This window comes from Salvelinus sp. IW2-2015, linkage group LG1 (genome assembly GCF_002910315.2).
Source record: "Salvelinus sp. IW2-2015 linkage group LG1, ASM291031v2, whole genome shotgun sequence".
Lineage (NCBI taxonomy): Eukaryota > Metazoa > Chordata > Actinopteri > Salmoniformes > Salmonidae > Salvelinus > Salvelinus sp. IW2-2015.
In genome coordinates, this window is record NC_036838.1 from 7,499,770 (window position 1) to 7,516,693 (window position 16,924).

The following is a 16,924-nucleotide window of genomic DNA, read 5'->3' on the forward strand; positions in this document are numbered from 1 at the left end:
GCATTGCGTGTTTGTGTGCTTATGACCATGTGCTTCCACCTGCATGTGTTTATGTCATCCATTCTCTCTCCCTCTCTTACAGATTGTGATGTCATAAGTCTGGCCTTGTAGTTGGAATCTGAGCTGGGTGCCGGGGTCACTCTATAAAAAAAACATTAGGCTATCCTGGACCTTGCTGTTTTATGTCTTTAAAACAGCGTCAAACTATTTGTAAAAAAGTATATTTACAGTATAAACCACACCGTAGGTGTGTTTTTTTGTATTTTTAGAAGGAAAGACACTTTAAAAACATTTCTCCATTTTGATAATGGCAGCCATGTTGGTCACAAACAGCAATCAAGGGAAACATCTGTTAGGTTTTTTTTACATTCACAGATGACATATATTAGATGGAAGTTGAGTTCATTTCTGTTTATCTCAATCTGGTGACATGTGAGGCACAATATCAAGTATCGAAAAGGTTAGTTCACAACATCGTTGTGATTAGATTTTGCTAAAATGTTGAAAGTCATTTGTCACACATGTAATGTTGTATTCAACTCAGTTCCACATGTGCAGATGACCTATCATTTAATTTAATGGAGTACATTTATTGTGTCGATGAAGTGCAAAGATTGTATCTCCTCTTAGCTGGCCATTTTTAAAAGACTAACAACATTTATCAGTTAGTCTTTTATCTGAATTATTAATGTATAATGTTATTGTTTTATGTGCATATTATATCCTTTTGTGAAGGAGTATTGTATGTTCAAAGAGAAAAATAATGGTAAGGTATAGGTCATAGTTTTTTGTGTAGCTTTGCAGTTCATTTCTGGTGCACTCGACTGTCCCACGTTTTACATGGTATGTTCTCACTGTATATACAAGCCTTCTAGAACATTACACCAACATGGCTGCGCTCTCTGCTCAAACGTCTGACCCCACTGGCATCCAATAAGTGTTTTTTTATTCCCTCGTGCATATTTTGTGATTTGTCAAGCTTTTAATAAATAAAAAAAAACACGTCAAACGATCACATCAACTGTTTCCCCTTCTCTCTGCATTCTGTAGGTCTCATAACAACAAACTGCAGTCTACAGCCTCTTAGAATACACAGTCGGCACTCCTTCTAAAGCTTACTGTCAAAATGGCTGCCAATGTGGTTCCCCCTGAACACTCATACTCCAATGGGGAAGCCAGGCTACTTCTTACGTGTCCACACACACACCACCACACCTGTCGGACTTGGGAGTGGGAGTCACACCCCCGTTTAAAACCAGCACACACTCCTCGAAGATCGTAGCCGACGCATGCTTCAGGCCGAACGGCCTTGTTACCAAACCGTATGAGCCCTCGCCGCTCCTCAACCACCTCTAAGGCCGTGGAAAGAGAAGAGACTGGCAGTGGAAGGTTCCATTATCCAAACCCTTAGTATTCATGATGGGAGATACCACATCCCCAACAGACGGGGGAGGGAGGCTCAGACTTTCAGTTCACAGCCTGTTTCCTTCCTTCAAAGCACTTCCGATCTGGTGGATGAAATGGAGGGATGGTGGGAGAAAACCCCCCTGAAGTCAATAAGCTAATGGGCCGTTCAAGGGCAGTACGAAACAAGGCAGCAGTAGACTCTTTTCAAGTTGTTTATTCCGTAACTAATCTCACATCTCTTTTGTATCAGCTATTCTTCCTTCCCTGGGGGTCAACTCCCATTTCAGACTGTGTATGTCCCAAATGTCACCCTATTCCCTATATAGTGCACTACTTTTGACCAGAGCCATATGGGCCCTGGTTCAAAAGTAGTGCTCTATAAAGGGAATAGGATTCCATTTGGGATGACAACCACTGACACTTTCCAGCTGTCTCTGCTTCCTCATCTCGTGATCCCTCATTCGAAATGGGTCTAAATAGCACACACCTGTCTGGCTGCTTGTATTTGGAACGAGCTGATCCTAGATCATCGTGAACCCACTTGGTGCCACCTTGAAGATGTATGTGCCCTGACCTCCAAACAGGCCATGGAGAGTCCAAGTTACCATTTCTATGTCATGTCTCACTGTGGAAATGCTATCCTGTTTGTAAAACCTTATTTTTTCTGACGTTGAACCTCTGTTCTCCTTTTTCTTTGTTACCACCTAAGATGGGAATATTGGTGTATATGAAACAGCCGACATAGAGAAAACAAGCTCTATTTCTCGCCATGTAGAGGCTTCTCTAACATTTTTAATTGAAGACATTCATCCGATGAAAACAAGAAAAGCTCTCCGAAGTCCTTCCACAGGAAAATAACCGAGGATGGACTTGGAGAATGTGAAAACCGTTGAAGGGCATATTTAACCTAAGTGTACTGACCATCCACACCGCAATCTCCCCCCTCTCTCCCCCGATGTTTTGTCAAGAAGGTTGGATCACATGCATCTCTCAACTCATAGGCCCCCTATAAAGGATTAAGTCAAATGCTTTTGAGTTTTCCACTGCATCAAGTAAACATGTTGTGGTCTAGAACAGTAAATCAGAAAGTCAACCTTCGTTGAGGAATCTTTATTCTAATTTGGGGTTTGTATGAAGATTTTTTTAGGAACTGGCATTTTTATCATATTTGGAACTCTTTTCTAATCTGTAATAATTGTGTCGAGGCAGTACTGTTTGTTGGGGGGAGAACATTTTTGGAGTTGTCGCTGGTGCTCTTAGTTAATATCTCTTAAAGATCAACTTAATAGTAGGGGGGGAGCCTTAGGTTTGAAGAGGGGTTGGGGTAAATTTAATTTCAGTTTTGGAAGTGAACTGAAATGTCCATTTTCATTGGATTTTTAGTTTACTTCCTGAATTGAAATGGGAATAACCGAAACCCTGGTTTGAAGTGCCAACAACTTTTTCGGAGGTGGACGGAGTTGAGAGATGAGGTGACCGAAGCCTGTTTGTCAGTCCTATTCACAGACCTGTTTGTATTTCATATTGTATAATATGGCTGTCAATATACAAAGAGATTTTAGAGGTTTTTAGAGCATTAGTACTTTTATTTTTGTCCATTTTTAACCAGCAACTAAGCCTACCTGTACATTCAATAGATATTCTCTATCTTTTGTCAAAGTGAACTCTACATTTAGGTCAAATTGCCCTTTATATTAAAAGTGCTGCATATTGTGTGCATATTGATTTAAAACGGGGTGGAAAATGTTGACTCTTCTTGAAGATTTTTTTTTTTAAAGAACCAACCAGTTCTACACATCTCTTAATAACTCCATCACAATATCTGTTTTTATTTATTCATATCGCTGAAAATATTTCATTTTTTAGTAAATGTAAGAGGAAACATAACTGGGGGAAAATACTATGTTTTTAACAGATTGTGGCAACTCTTAAGAGATCCTTTTTTGTACTTGATAGGACATTTCATCCAAGATAATAAAGTCATGTTTTTGACATCAATTGTCCAATGTGCTGTCATCTTTGGTTTTGTGTACTTATGTTGTAATTAATTTGTGTTTAAGGGCCAGGAGTTTTGTCCGGACTTGTTCATCCTGTCAGGTCACGTGGTCAGTAACGTATAATATAATGAATACTAAGTAGTTTGTACCTTTTTCATCCCTTTCCACGGTGGAGTTGAATTAAGTTGCCTCAGACACTGATCTAGAGTCAGCTTCCCTGTTTCAGGTAAATTGGTATTCAGTAGGATCCCCATTAGCTGCTGAGAAAGCAGAAACTACTCTTCCTGGGGTCCACAAAAGGTAAGACATTTGTGGAGGATTAGCTGATCCTAGATCTGTGCCTAGAGGCAACTTCTACCCAGACCAAAGCAGGGGATGATGCCTGAGGGCAGCACTTATACTTTGGGTACCCCCCCACACACACACATTGTATTTCCCCTGTATAAATGAGCGTTGAACACAAGTCACCGCTGTCATTAAAGGAAAACAACCCAAAAAATGTTGGGAGGTATTTGTTTCATTAGTTCATTGTTGATATAGTCCCGTATCATGCATTTTGCGTCATATGATTCTGCGTTTTTCATCATATGATGCAAAATGCATCATACGGGCCAGATTTCTGTATTTTCAGTTACATATCTTGAAAACTTTGTTGCTGACATGCAAAACCTTTTGGGACTATTATCAACAATGGACTAATTAAACAAATACCAAAATAACTTTCCTTTAACCTTCCCTTCTCACCGAAGACACACACACCCCTCCCTCCCTCTCTCCCTTCTTCATGCTCTCCCTTCACTCCAAACCCCTAACTGAATCCAGAGCTTTGCATGGACACCAAATGGACTACAGATGACCACAAGTCCCATCAATTCCTCACTGTGGCTTGGGGGCTGGAACTCTCTCGCTCTCTCTGTCACGCAGGAAGGAACTAGGACAAATTCCCACCTCTTCCCCCATCCCAATCCCTTATCCCTATTCCTCTCCAAAAGGAATGTTGTCCCACTGTGATGGTAGCCGAGATGCGAGCGAGCTCCCGTTTCCTGCCCGACTGCATCTGTTCCCTCCAGCTCTGTTCCCAGATGGACTTCAAAGCATGGGAACGGCTTGGTTCGAAAATCATTCCCGAGGCCAGACGGAGCCCCTATTACACCCTAATTATGACCCTGTTTTTGAGCACTTAATCGCCAGGGGTTATCATCAGGATTGAAACAGTATTTTTAAATATACACTCCAGTTCAAATCTGTGTGCACCATACATAGAGATCCTATAATTCACTAGAGAGGCTGATGTCATAGACCCTCATAATTCCAGAATGTGTTCATTATGGCAGCCATCTTGGTCAGGAATGAATCCAAAAGTGATTATATATGTAATTCTGTGGTGCCATTCAAGAATGTGTGTTTGCAAGGCTTCGGCTGAGTGTTAGCCCCCACCGATAACACATGAATAAGACCCACAGACCACACCGACACCCAATGAGTAAAAAACAAATACATCTTTATTAGTTCCATGTAGTATGAGATGAGATATGCGCAGTGCAAACCTTTGGCTTTTCTCTCATTTTAAGTATGATCATAGTCAAAGATGACAGGCCAGACCAAGGGTCTGTGGCCTGGATGTCTATCTTATCATCCATTCAAAGTTTTCCCTCAGGAATGGAGAGAGCCCAGGATCTCTCTTTCTCTCCCAGGGTCTCTCTCTTGATGTATGTACATACAGTGCCTTCAGAAAATATTCACATCCCTTGACTTTTTCCACATTTTGTTGTGTTACAGCCTGAATTTAAAATTGATTAAATTGAGATTTTGTGTCACTGATCTACACATAATGTAAAAGTGGAATTTTGCTTGTAGAACTTTTTTTTTATTAATAAAAAATGAAAAGCTGAAATGTCTTGAGTCAATAAGTATTCAACCCCTTTGTTATGGCAAGCATAAATAAGTTCAGGAGTAAAAATGTGTTTTACAAATCACATAAGTTGCATGGACTCATTCAGTGTTCAATAATAGTGGTTAACATTCTTTTTGAATGACTACCCAATCTCTGTACCCCACACATAAAATTATCTGTAAGGTACCTCAAATGAGTAGTGAATTTCAAGCACAGATTCAACCACAAAGACCAGGGAGGTTTTCCAATGTCTCTCAAAGAAGGCCACCGTTTGGTAGATGTGTAAAAAATTATACAAAATAAAGCAGATGCTGAATATCCCTTTGAGCATGGTGAAGTTATTCATTAGGTTTTGGATGATGCATCAATACACCCAGTCACTACAAAGATGCAGCCTGTCCTTCCTAACTCAGTTGCAAGAGAGGAAGAAAACTGCTCAGGGATTTCACCATGAGGCCATTGATGATTTTAAAATAGTTACAGAGTTTAATGGTTGTGACAGGAGAAAACTGAGGATGGATCAACAACTTTTTGTCCTGAATACAAATCGTTATGTTTGGGGCAAATCCAACACAACACATCACTGAGTACCACTCTTCATATTTTCAACCATGGTGGTGGCTGCATCATCTTATGGGTATGTTTGTCATCAGCAAGGACTCAGGAGTTTTTTAGGATAAAAATAAACGGAGTACAGCTAAGCACAGGCAAAATCCTAGAGGAAAACCTGGTTCAGTCTGCTTTCCAACAGACACTGGGAGACACATTCACCTTTCAGCAGGACAATAACCTAAAACACAAGGCCAAATATAGACTGGAGTTGCTTACCAACAAGACATTGAATATTCCTGAGTGGCCTAGTTACAGTTTTGACTTAAATCGGCTTTAAAATCTATGGCAAGACTTGAAAATGGCTTTCTAACAACAATCAACAACCAACTTGACAGAGCTTGAAGAATGTTACCAAGAATAATGGGCAAATATTGTACAATCCAGGTGTGCAAAGCTCTTAGAGACTCACCTACAGACTCACAGCTGTAACCTCTTTCAAATGTGTTTGTAACATGTTTTGTCTATAATGCGGTGAATACTTACCTAATCAAGATATATTAGTATTTTATTTTTCCGAACTTTGTAATAAATATTCCATTTTTTCTTCCACATTACAAAGTATTTTGTGTTGATCGTTGACCAAAAATTACAATTAAATCCATTTTAATCCCACTTTGTAACACAACAAAGTGAGGAAAAAGTCAAGGGGTGTGAATACTTTCTGAAGGCACTATAACCTTCTTTCTCTTCTTTCTTTTTTGCCTTCCCTCCTCCTCCTTCTCTCCTCCTCCCTCCTTCCCTCCTCCTCCTTCTCTACTCCTCCTTCCCTCCTCCTCCCTCTCTCCTTGCTTTGCCACTCTCAAATGTCTCCTTTGAACTTTGTTCCGCATCGGATGTGGAACAAAGTGTTTGTGTGTGTGTGCATGAGCAAATAAGGGTCAGAGGTGGCATTAGCTTTCACCTCACCATCTCCAAAGAGAGCCGGCAAGGAGAGCCGCACTTTTCTGAATCCGTGTGTCCAGGTGCCCCGGGGATCAGATTTCCACGATTAGGTTTACAAAAACACTCACTAATACCACCAGGTTCCCTTATGAAGTCTGTTTTCTCCGTCGGATATTTCAACGTGTACACATCTTTAACATTAGAAAAATAGGTTTATTTGTGTCTCTTTTCTCAACTTTTCCCTCCTCTGGGGTTTGTTGTTGTTGATGCTCCTTTTCTAGTCTTACATCCCACCCCCCTCTTCTCTTTCACATACAGTAAAAGTGCATTTCCTGCAATCAAATGACAGGAACAAAACAGTGTGAAGATGCGACAGCTTTTCTTACAGGCATAAATAGGAGTTTGCTGATATTGTATACTCAGTCAATAGGAAGTCCTTTAAAGTTTCCTACCAAGTTCCAAAGGCGAAATGTAATTGGACTCTTGCCATTGGAGAAGCACCAGTGTGCAACTAGATCTGAACAGATTGTCTTTCCCATGGATGATTGGGATAACCTGGAACAAGCCAATTGGAGATGCGTGTGTGTGTGTGTGTGTGTGTGTTCGCATGAATAGTGGGGCTGGAGTTGGCAGTCTTCCTCCCTCAGGGCAAATATGGGCTTCTTTCACATGCTCGGACAACATCTTCAAACGTGGACACGGGACAACCAAAACATTCTGATGAAAAGTTGTGTTACATCGAATTTGCCAATGAAAATGTCCTCTACCTAAATGATTCCATTGAACCAGAACTCTGGGTTTGCTGGCAGAATATTTAAATCGTAAAAGAAACCAATAAGAGGGAGGCACTGATCTGACCGATTCATGTACCAGACATGAATAAATGATCATTTGAAGTACTACGACATCTTAATAAATGAGTATAGAAGACTTATGAACATAGAGGTATACTAGAGAGCTCATCTTTTACCTCTGTTAAGTGTGCCCTCTATCCAACTAAATGCTCATGCACAATAATAGAGAGCAACAGTATGAGGAAATCTGATGGGGCAACACTTCAAGCAGAGGTTTAAAGACGAGAACCTTTGATATAGACTCCACTTGTGTCTTCTATCGAAGAGGACGCAAAGCTACAAGGTAAAGACTGTACAGACAGACAAGCAAAAACATTACCACTCAACCTGGATTATGATACAAACAAGTGCAGGAGGTCCTTGCCGGGAAAAACAACAACACCTTGGGCTCGTCCATCTACGTCTCTGCTGAAATGCTGTAGGGTTATAGGTCACAGTCACTTCATGTTGACGGCTGCAATGTCTTTTCCACCGCTGCAGGGGGCGATAGTGTGCTTTGGTTTCACCTACACTTGGAGCGGGTAGCCTCCAGGGCTTTCTGGTGTCTCCTCTTGTTGAAGCGCTTGACGTAGTTGTTGCTGCGCAGGAGGCCGTCCCCTGGCTTCAGTTTGCCCCCCAGCAGGGCCAGAAGGTCATTGGGGAGGTGGCGCCTCCGGTGGTAGATCTGGCCCATTACAATGTACCGGCTACCTATAGAATAGCATTGGGGTAAGAGAGGGTGTCAGTGAATTTATTAGCAGTATTTGGTCTCTCTGCTCAACTGGTAGACATGAGTTCAGTACCATTGACTATACTAGCATACCACATAGCATGGAGAAATGTATTGGGAATCCATTAGAAGTAATATGCTAGTGTTGATATCGGAACGTAGCCATGGTGGCACCTTATATCCCTCAAATTCAAAACTGGACCGCAAAGCCAGTTCCCATGCTTTTTTTCATTGTTCTCTTCTAATCAGGGACTGATTTAGACCTGGGACACCAGATGTGTGCAATTAATGATCACATAGAACAGAAAACCAGCGGTACTTCAGACCTCCAGGATAGGATTTGAATACTCCTGCTCTATATGGTCTACTACTGCACCACATAGAGCAGGAGAGCTACCATCCTGTAGGTTTTCACTCCAACCCTGCTCCTGGAGAGCTACCATCCTGTAGGTTTTCACTCCAACCCTGCTCCTGGAGAGCTACCATCCTGTAGGTTTTCACTCCAACCCTGCTCCTGGAGAGCTACCATCCTGTAGGTTTTCACTTCAACCCTAATCTAGCGCACCTGATTCTAATAATTAGCTGGTTGATGAACTGAATCAGGTTAGTTATGTAACCTTTATTTAACTAGGCAAGTCAGTTAAGGACACATTCTTATTCACAATGACGGCCTACCAATGACAGCCTACTGTCGTTCTGCCCCTGTTCAGGGGACGAACAACAGATTTTTACCTTGGAGATTCTGCAACCTTTTGGTTACATCCCCTACGCTCTAACCACTATCCTACCTGCCGCCCCAGTTACCACTGGGTTGGAGGGAAGCTCTCCAGGGACAGGGTTGGAGAGCCTTGATTTAGGGGATAGGGTGCTATTTGGGATGCGTTCATTGGTTCCTTAAATTGACACTTACCTAGTTTGATGTCAGGACAAGGCTTGCTACATTTGTAGGTGTCCAGGACTAGGAGACGCACTTTGAGAAAGAAGCTGTCTGGAGTGACGTAGAGACGGCTCATCTTGTAGAAGCCATCGCTGCTCACCATCAGTGTGATGAGTCTAATCCCCTTACGCACCATGTCTATGTCATGAACGATCCCATTGACGGCTGAAATGTCAAAGGTAAATGGTCAAATTAAAGTAAAGGTCATTGTTTGTAACTCTAAAGTGGATAGTAGCACAGAGCACTCATAGGTACAGATCTAGGATCAGCAAAATTGACCCAAGATCAGCGTTTTGGGGCAACTTCACCATGGTGAGAAGACTCTACATGACCAAAGGGAGTGTCTGTCAATCCAGTCTAAACTCCAGCATGATTGGCGGGTTGCAAATAGACTACACCAGACATTGTGTCATGCCCTATTTTGTCCCCTTTCCCCATCCCTTCACTTCACTTCACTTACAGTCTTTATGGAGAGATCACTGGAAGATGGTTGCCAGGCCATCCATCTCACTCTCATACAATAGTCTAACCTCGTTCACACACACACACACACACACACACACACACACACACACACACACACACCAAATTCACTGTAGCAGTAGTGTCTGTCTCTTATACACATCTAGATGTGTATAAGAGACAGCCTTACGCACCACGTCTATGTCGTGAACGACCCCATTGACGGCTGAAATGTCAAAGGTAAACGGTCAAATGAAAGGTCATTGTAACTCTAAAGTGGATAGTAGCACAGAGCACTCATAGGTACAGATCTAGGCTCAACAAAACTGACCCAAGATCAGCGTTTTGGGGCAACTTCACCCTGCACCATGGTGAGAAGACTCTACATGACCAATGGGGATGTCTGTCACTCTAGTCTAAACTACAGCATGATTGACAGGTTTCAAATAGACTACACCAGACATTGTGTCATACCCTTATTTTGTCCCCTTTACCCATCCCTTCACTTACAGTCTTAATGGAGAGATCCCTGGAAGCTGGTGGCCAGGCCACCCATCTCACTTTCATACAATAGTCGAACCTCGTTCACACACACACACTTACCAAATTCACTGTAGCAGTAGTGCTCTCTCTCCTCCTTCTCCTTCCTGCACTCACTCATGCAGACGGCCTCGTGAGTGAAGTCAGACTCTGCGAGACAAGGAGACAAAGAGAAAGGAAGAGAGAGACAGAGATGAGAAGAAGGAGAGAGAGTGACCGACCGTGCCTTGCCTGCTTGTGTGAAGCCAGACTTCATTCCAGTGTCATTCGAAGGACCAGGGTTGTCATTACAGAACCCAGGCATCGCATTCCGCAGGAGGGGGCTCCACGTTCCCCATCCTCCCCGCTCCGGTCTCACCCCTTAATTACTGCATCATAACTGATCTCACTTAGGCATATTTAGCATTGCTATCATGACCTCTCACCCCCCAAGACTTCACACAAAGGGACATATTCAATCCAGATGTAGGCAGCAATTTGTGGCTGGAGGGGTAATCAGTTAACTATCCCGAAATCGCAGCAGTCTCACTGTCACGACTCCCTTTGTACCATACATAGTGTAGGGGTGTAGTGTCACTTTCCGTACCTCGTTTCAGGATGTCGAAGTGGTAGAGCAGGCTGGAGGAGCGACGGTTGAGGAGCACAGATGAGCGGCTGTTATTCCGGTTGGCGCCGCCGGACTGGTACAGACTGGACTTCCCTCCAGGGCGGTTCTCCTCCGGGTCCATCTTTCTAGTTGGGGGGTCCCTGCGAGGGGGGGTGGCTGGGTGAATGTGGGGGTGGCCCCTGGATCTGGAGTTGGGGTGACTGTCTGGGTCAATCTGCGGGGGGTTGTTGAAGTTAGTGTGGGGGTCTCGGTAAGGGTCCACGTTTACTTTTTGTGTGCGGTTGGTAGCAGCGGTCAGTGGCGTTTTGGGAAGTGCTAGACTCGCCTCGCCGCGGTTCTTCTCGCTGTTGTGCTCGATCAGGCGGTCATTTTTAGGGCCCTTCTTGCTCTTGTTGTGGGGGCCGGGGCGAGGGTCACTGTGCTTGGGCCAGACCCCAGAGGGAAGGGGGTGGAGGGCGTACTTGGGGTCCCCGGCTTTGCTGCTCTTTTCCAGGGGCTCGTTGATGGTGAGAGAGGGGTCTTTGGCCCCTAGCCTTGTGCTCTGGTTCTGGCCAGGGTCGGGTAAAACACTCTGGCCCTTCTCAGGGGGGGTGCTGATCACGGAGAACAGCTCTGGATAAAGCAGGCAAGGACAGTTACACTCAGCAGTATATTATAACATTATAATATCAATGGCCCCTATATCATACCTCCATCAAAAGGTTCTGAGTACAGTTGACTGCTTCTTAATATAAGCAATAGCTTGAGACTATCAATATTTTTTTTTTACTGTCAGAGCTGGGTAAAAAAAAGCATTTCAGTTCTCTGCCCTTTCCACTTAGAAGAAACTACCAAAGGGCATGAAATTACAGGAGCTTGTCTCCTTGAATGTGTTTAAAGCTAGGGTAAAAACTATGGTGGACAATGAAGTGGGGGGCTGTCAATGTTCTGACCCCAGGATGCACCACACCTCCCCAAAGTATCTTGCCTGCTCAATCTTTAAATTGATGTTTTTAAACTGTAATGCTCTGTGTTTTATTATGTTGTAAATGTGTGGTGATATTTGGCCAGGTCTCTTGTAGAATAGATATTTCATCTCAATAAGACTAACCTGGTAACATAAAATAAATATAAAGAGTATGGGCACTGAACTAAAGCATGCAAAATGCACTGCACATTCTATTCAATTGTGTTTTTTTTATGTATTCACCATATAATCTAATCTACTGATATTACATAGTCATTTATAAAGACATTTTCATCCAGATCTTATAAGTACGCCTATATAGTCTTACTGTCAGCACACAAGCCAAACACCCAAAGGTAAAGTAAAACATTCACAGGATAATCATTGTAGCCTCAATGATCAAAACCGACATTATGGGGTGGCAGATAGACAGGAGGTAGCAGTTAAGCGCCTTGGTCCAGTAATTGAAAGATCATTGATTCGAATCCCCGAGCCTACTATGTGAAAAATGTGTTGATGTGCCCTTGAGCAAGGCACTTCACCCTAATTGCTCCTGTAAATCACCCTGGATAAGAGCGTCTGCTAAATTACGTAAATGTCTAGTGGCAGTATGCTTTGTAATTCGAACTATCTGTAACTGCCTGACACCAATAGTTGTCAGATTAGGAGAATGTCACTCTTTTTGTGAACTCCAGCTTTATGATATGCACATTTCAGATTATTATATTGTTGCAAAGTAGCCTTTACAAATATTGAATTAGATATGTCGGAGATTTAATTATAGGCTTATATTTGTGAAAGAGATATTTTTTTAATATCAATCATAAAATGTACTTTAATTCCAAACATAAATATACATGAAGTTCTGCCATCCAGGAACTCATATCAAGCGGTGTCAAAGGAAGGCCCGAAAAATTGCCAAAGACTCCAGCCACTGTCTGTTAGACTGTTAGACTGTCTGTTAGACTCCATAGACTGTTCATTATGCTACCGTCCGGCAAACGGTACCGGAACATCAGCTCTCAGACCAACAGGCCCCGAGACAGCTTCTGCCCTACGCCATAAGACTGCTAAATAGCCAGACTGCTAAAAGGTAAATTAAGGGTACCCAAACTACCTGCATTGACTCTACCATGCACTGACTGACCCCACGCACACTCGCTAGATGTTATATACACACACCATTAACACACTCACTAACACACACACTACACTGTCACTCCCACACAAAATCCTAACATACACACATGACACACATGACACACGCACGCATATCAACACAACACAAACACACACTCACAGACACTTTTACACTCATAATTTGCTGTTGCTATTCTTTTCCTTATTTTACTCTTATTATTACCTATCCGGATGCCTAGTCACTTTACCCTGACTTCATGTGCAGACTGTATCTACCTCAAATACCTCGTACCTCTCTCTGCACATTGATCTGGTAGGTTACTGGTACTCATTGTATATAGCTCCATTCTTGTGTATTTTATTTTATTCCTCGTGTTAGTTAATATTTGTAATTATTATTTTTAAACTGCATAATTTGGGAAAGGTTCGTAAGCAAGCATTTAGTCATGTCTATTACATCAGTTGTATTCGGCGCATGTGATAAATAAATAAAATGTCGATTTGATAAGCCAATATATCTATTTCTTTATTGCACCTCTGAGAAAATGCTTTATAAATCACCATGTCATCACATTTATAATAGATACAAAAAAAAGTTTCAAAGTATATTGGTTTTAAAACTTGCTATTTCCTAATGGATCTTCTGATCTACAATAATACTGTCACCATTCTTCTCCTTAAAATGCAACATGTAAATGTAATAAGACATAGTTGGGAAGCAGCAATAATTGTTACCCGACTTACCATTGTCCTCCGCTTCAGAAAAAGTCAACGCAAGTACCAGCAGGAGTAGAATAATCACTGTCATCCTGAAAAGTACTATTGAACCAACTTCGAAGTCTGCTGGAGTGGCTCTGAATTCCTGAGGTTTATATGCCTCGAGCCTGGAATGGAAGGCGTGTCACTCCGACGCAGAGGTAAACAGAGTGACATCAGAGACACTTCATTCATGAAGCCATAGAGGTCCTATTAAATTCCTAATTCTATGCATGAAACGCCCTTCGGTCTTTAGTAGGCTACTGTGTGTGGGACATTTAAATAAAACGTGGCCCAGATTTTAGCCTTTAATTTCACAAATTACTGATGATAGTGATTATTAGTGATTACGGATTGTGATAGGCTGTGGGCGTGGGACCAGTAATAAAAAAAAAGTAACACAGCGTTAAAGTTCACAGTTAGCGATTGTTATGTAAATTACATCTGAAAAGTACCAGTGGCCTGGCTTTGGTCCTCAACACAGATTATCCATTATATTGACCAGATACTCTAGTACCCGCTCTAACAGTGAAAATAAATGTCTTCAAAAATGGGAGGCAGTCGGGAGGCGGCAAGATCAGGTGGGACAGATTCGCGTGTGAACGTTTCCACTAGTTACTTCAGCCCCAAAGTCAAAATATGTCTATAGTAAATATTCATGAAAACAAAAATTTGCTTTTTGGTCTTAATTTAAGATTAGGGTTAGGCATAAGATTAGCAGTGTGGTTATGGTTAGGTTTAAAATAATATTTAAAAAAGAGACATTTAAAAAATTGGCGTGTTTATGACTTTCTGGCTGTAGTAACTAGTGACGACCAGGCACAACTCCGATATAAACAGTTTTTTTCTCAAAGTTGCCGGGATGTCACGTGTCCTACTTATATCAGTACACTCGTAACAACGTAATCATTACGAAACGTATATTCGATCAAATAATCTACACGTAGCAAATAAGACATTACATTTTTTGTTAACCGAATTCGACACGCTCATTGACCTCCATACAAAAACTCCTCGCTTGGTGAGCGAAAAAACAAAAAAAACGCCACCTGCTGGAAAAGACAGATTTTGGGCCCAATTATCCCTCTCGCTTCGCCTCTTCCTCTCTGCCCGAAATGAGAGCAGGTCCGCTAGATCCATGGCCCAGTCAGACACGGGTGCCGGCCCGCATAGATGGAAACAGAAAAGTCTGTGCCCGTTGGGTGAAACACCGGGATAAATACTGTATGAAAATGTGTCAACTAATTGTTTCTTATTTATTCTGTTAAATGCTCTTCAACAAAGCTTTCTCTACCCTTTCTCTACCCTTAACCTTGTTCTGAACACCTCCAAAACAAAGGTCATGTGGTTTGGTAAGAAGAATGCCCCTCTCCCCACAGGTGTTATTACTACCTCTGAGGGTTTAGAGCTTGATGTAGTCACCTCATACAAGTACTTGGGAGTATGGCTAGACGGTGCACTGTCCTTCTCTCAGCACATATCAAAGCTGCAGGCTAAAGTTACATCTAGACTTGGTTTCCTCTATCGTAATCGCACCTCTTTCAGCTGCCAGCTGCCAAACTAACCCTACCCAGATGACCACCCTACCTATGCTAGATTACTGATACACAAGTTATAGATCGGCAGGTAAGGGTGCTCTCGAGCGGCTAGATGTTCTTTACCATTCGGCCATCAGATTTGCCACCAATGCTCCTTATAGGACATATCACTGCACTCTATACTCCTATATAACCTGGTCATCCTGTATACCCGTCGCAAGACCCACTGGTAATTTATAAAACCCTCTTAGGCCTCACTCCCCCCTATCTGAGATATCTACTGCAGCCCTCATCCTCCACATACAACACCCGTTCTGCCAGTCACATTCTGTTAAAGGTCCCCAAAGCACACACATCCCTGGGTCGCTCCTCATTTCAGTTCGCTGCAGCTGGCGACTGGAACGAGCTGTTAAAACACTCAAACTGGACAGCTTTATCGCAATCTCTTCATTCAAAGACTCAATCATGGACACTCTTACTGACAGTTGTGGCTGCTTTGTGTGATGTATTGTTGTCTCTACCTTCTTGCCCTTTGTGCTGTTGTCTGTGCCCAATAATGTTTTTACCATGTTTTGTGCTGCTGCAATGTTGTGTTGCTACCATGCTGTGTTGTCATGTGTTGCTGCCTTGCTATGTTGTTGTCTTAGGTCTCTCCTTATGTAGTGCTATGTTGTCTCTCTTGTTGTGATGTGTGTTTTGTCCTATATTTATATTGTATTTATTTTGTATTTTTAATCCCAGGCCCCATCCCCGCAGGAGGCCTTTTGCCTTTTGGTAGGCCGTCATTGTAAATAAGAATTTGTTCTGAACTGACTAGCCTAGTTAAATAAAGGTTAAATAAATAAATACAATTCTGTTTGCCACTGTGAGTGTGTAGCCTATACCGGTAAAAGTCATACGCGTAGAACCACTGCCCCCTTTTGGACACAATGTTTCAAACTGTGAGGCGACGCTCGGATGCTCGTGGTATTGCAAATTTCAAACATTTGTATTAAAGTCGTGATTAAACCTTATTGCTATGTATGTGATTGATTTGTATGGTACATTTTCGTGGGTCAAAGCTCCATAGCTTAGTTTAGACGTTTGCAAATGCAATCACATTTATATGAGACAAATTGTTGTCGGAGTGCATCCCTCCGGTTTTATAATCCATGTAGCTATTATGAATCATTTATTATTTTCTATGTCATTTCACGTAAAACGGAAACTAAATACGACCCAGATGGGACTCGAACCCACAATCCCCAGCTCCGGAGGCTGATGCCTTATCCATTAGGCCACTGGGTCATCACGTTCCGAGTGAGCACAGGCACAATTTATAAAATTGAAAACATGACGCTAAATGCGTGAAATGTTCCATAGAATTGTGTATATTTGATTTCATGATCAACATATTTGCTACCAGGTTTAGCTAAACTACTGTGCTCTGCAAATTTTGTCACATTTTGTGAAAACTGTAGTATCGTCTCGCGATAACAGTGCATCACCACCAGTGACTCTTTCCGACTTTTTCAAAAAGGGCCAATGAATGATCAACATATTTGCTACCAGGTTTAGCTAAACTACTGTGCTCTGCAAATTTTGTCACATTTTGTGAAAAACTGTAGTATCGTCTCGCGATAACAGCGCATCACCACCAGTGA

General features: G+C 42.2%; 2 protein-coding genes and 1 non-coding gene across 5 annotated transcripts in view; 1 reads left to right on the forward strand and 2 right to left on the reverse strand.

Moving 5' to 3' along the window:
* Positions 1 to 3,405, forward strand: part of LOC111958004 (nucleosome-remodeling factor subunit BPTF) — a 53,577-nt gene extending 50,172 nt beyond the window's left edge. For all 3 annotated transcript variants that reach the window (XM_070435407.1, XM_070435421.1, XM_070435450.1), the window contains exon 32: positions 1,051 to 3,405. In XM_070435407.1, coding sequence (XP_070291508.1) covers positions 1,051 to 1,087 — 37 coding nt within the window. In that variant the 3' untranslated portion in view covers positions 1,088 to 3,405. The remainder of the gene's footprint in view (positions 1 to 1,050) is intronic.
* Positions 3,406 to 6,646: 3,241 nt separating this feature from the next.
* Positions 6,647 to 13,824, reverse strand: LOC111958088 (UPF0450 protein C17orf58 homolog). Its single transcript, XM_023979300.2, has 5 exons — positions 13,732 to 13,824; positions 10,881 to 11,513; positions 10,358 to 10,444; positions 9,266 to 9,457; positions 6,647 to 8,336 (listed from the first exon to the last, which is right to left on the reverse strand). Exons 1-5 carry the CDS (start codon positions 13,793 to 13,795, stop codon positions 8,149 to 8,151), a joined length of 1,164 nt encoding a protein of 387 aa, XP_023835068.1. The 5' UTR covers positions 13,796 to 13,824; the 3' UTR covers positions 6,647 to 8,148.
* Positions 13,825 to 16,495: 2,671 nt separating this feature from the next.
* On the reverse strand, positions 16,496 to 16,568 carry trnar-ccg (transfer RNA arginine (anticodon CCG)). The gene has a single exon. It is a non-coding gene; the product is annotated as a tRNA-Arg (tRNA).
* Between the last annotated feature and the right edge of the window lie 356 nt (positions 16,569 to 16,924).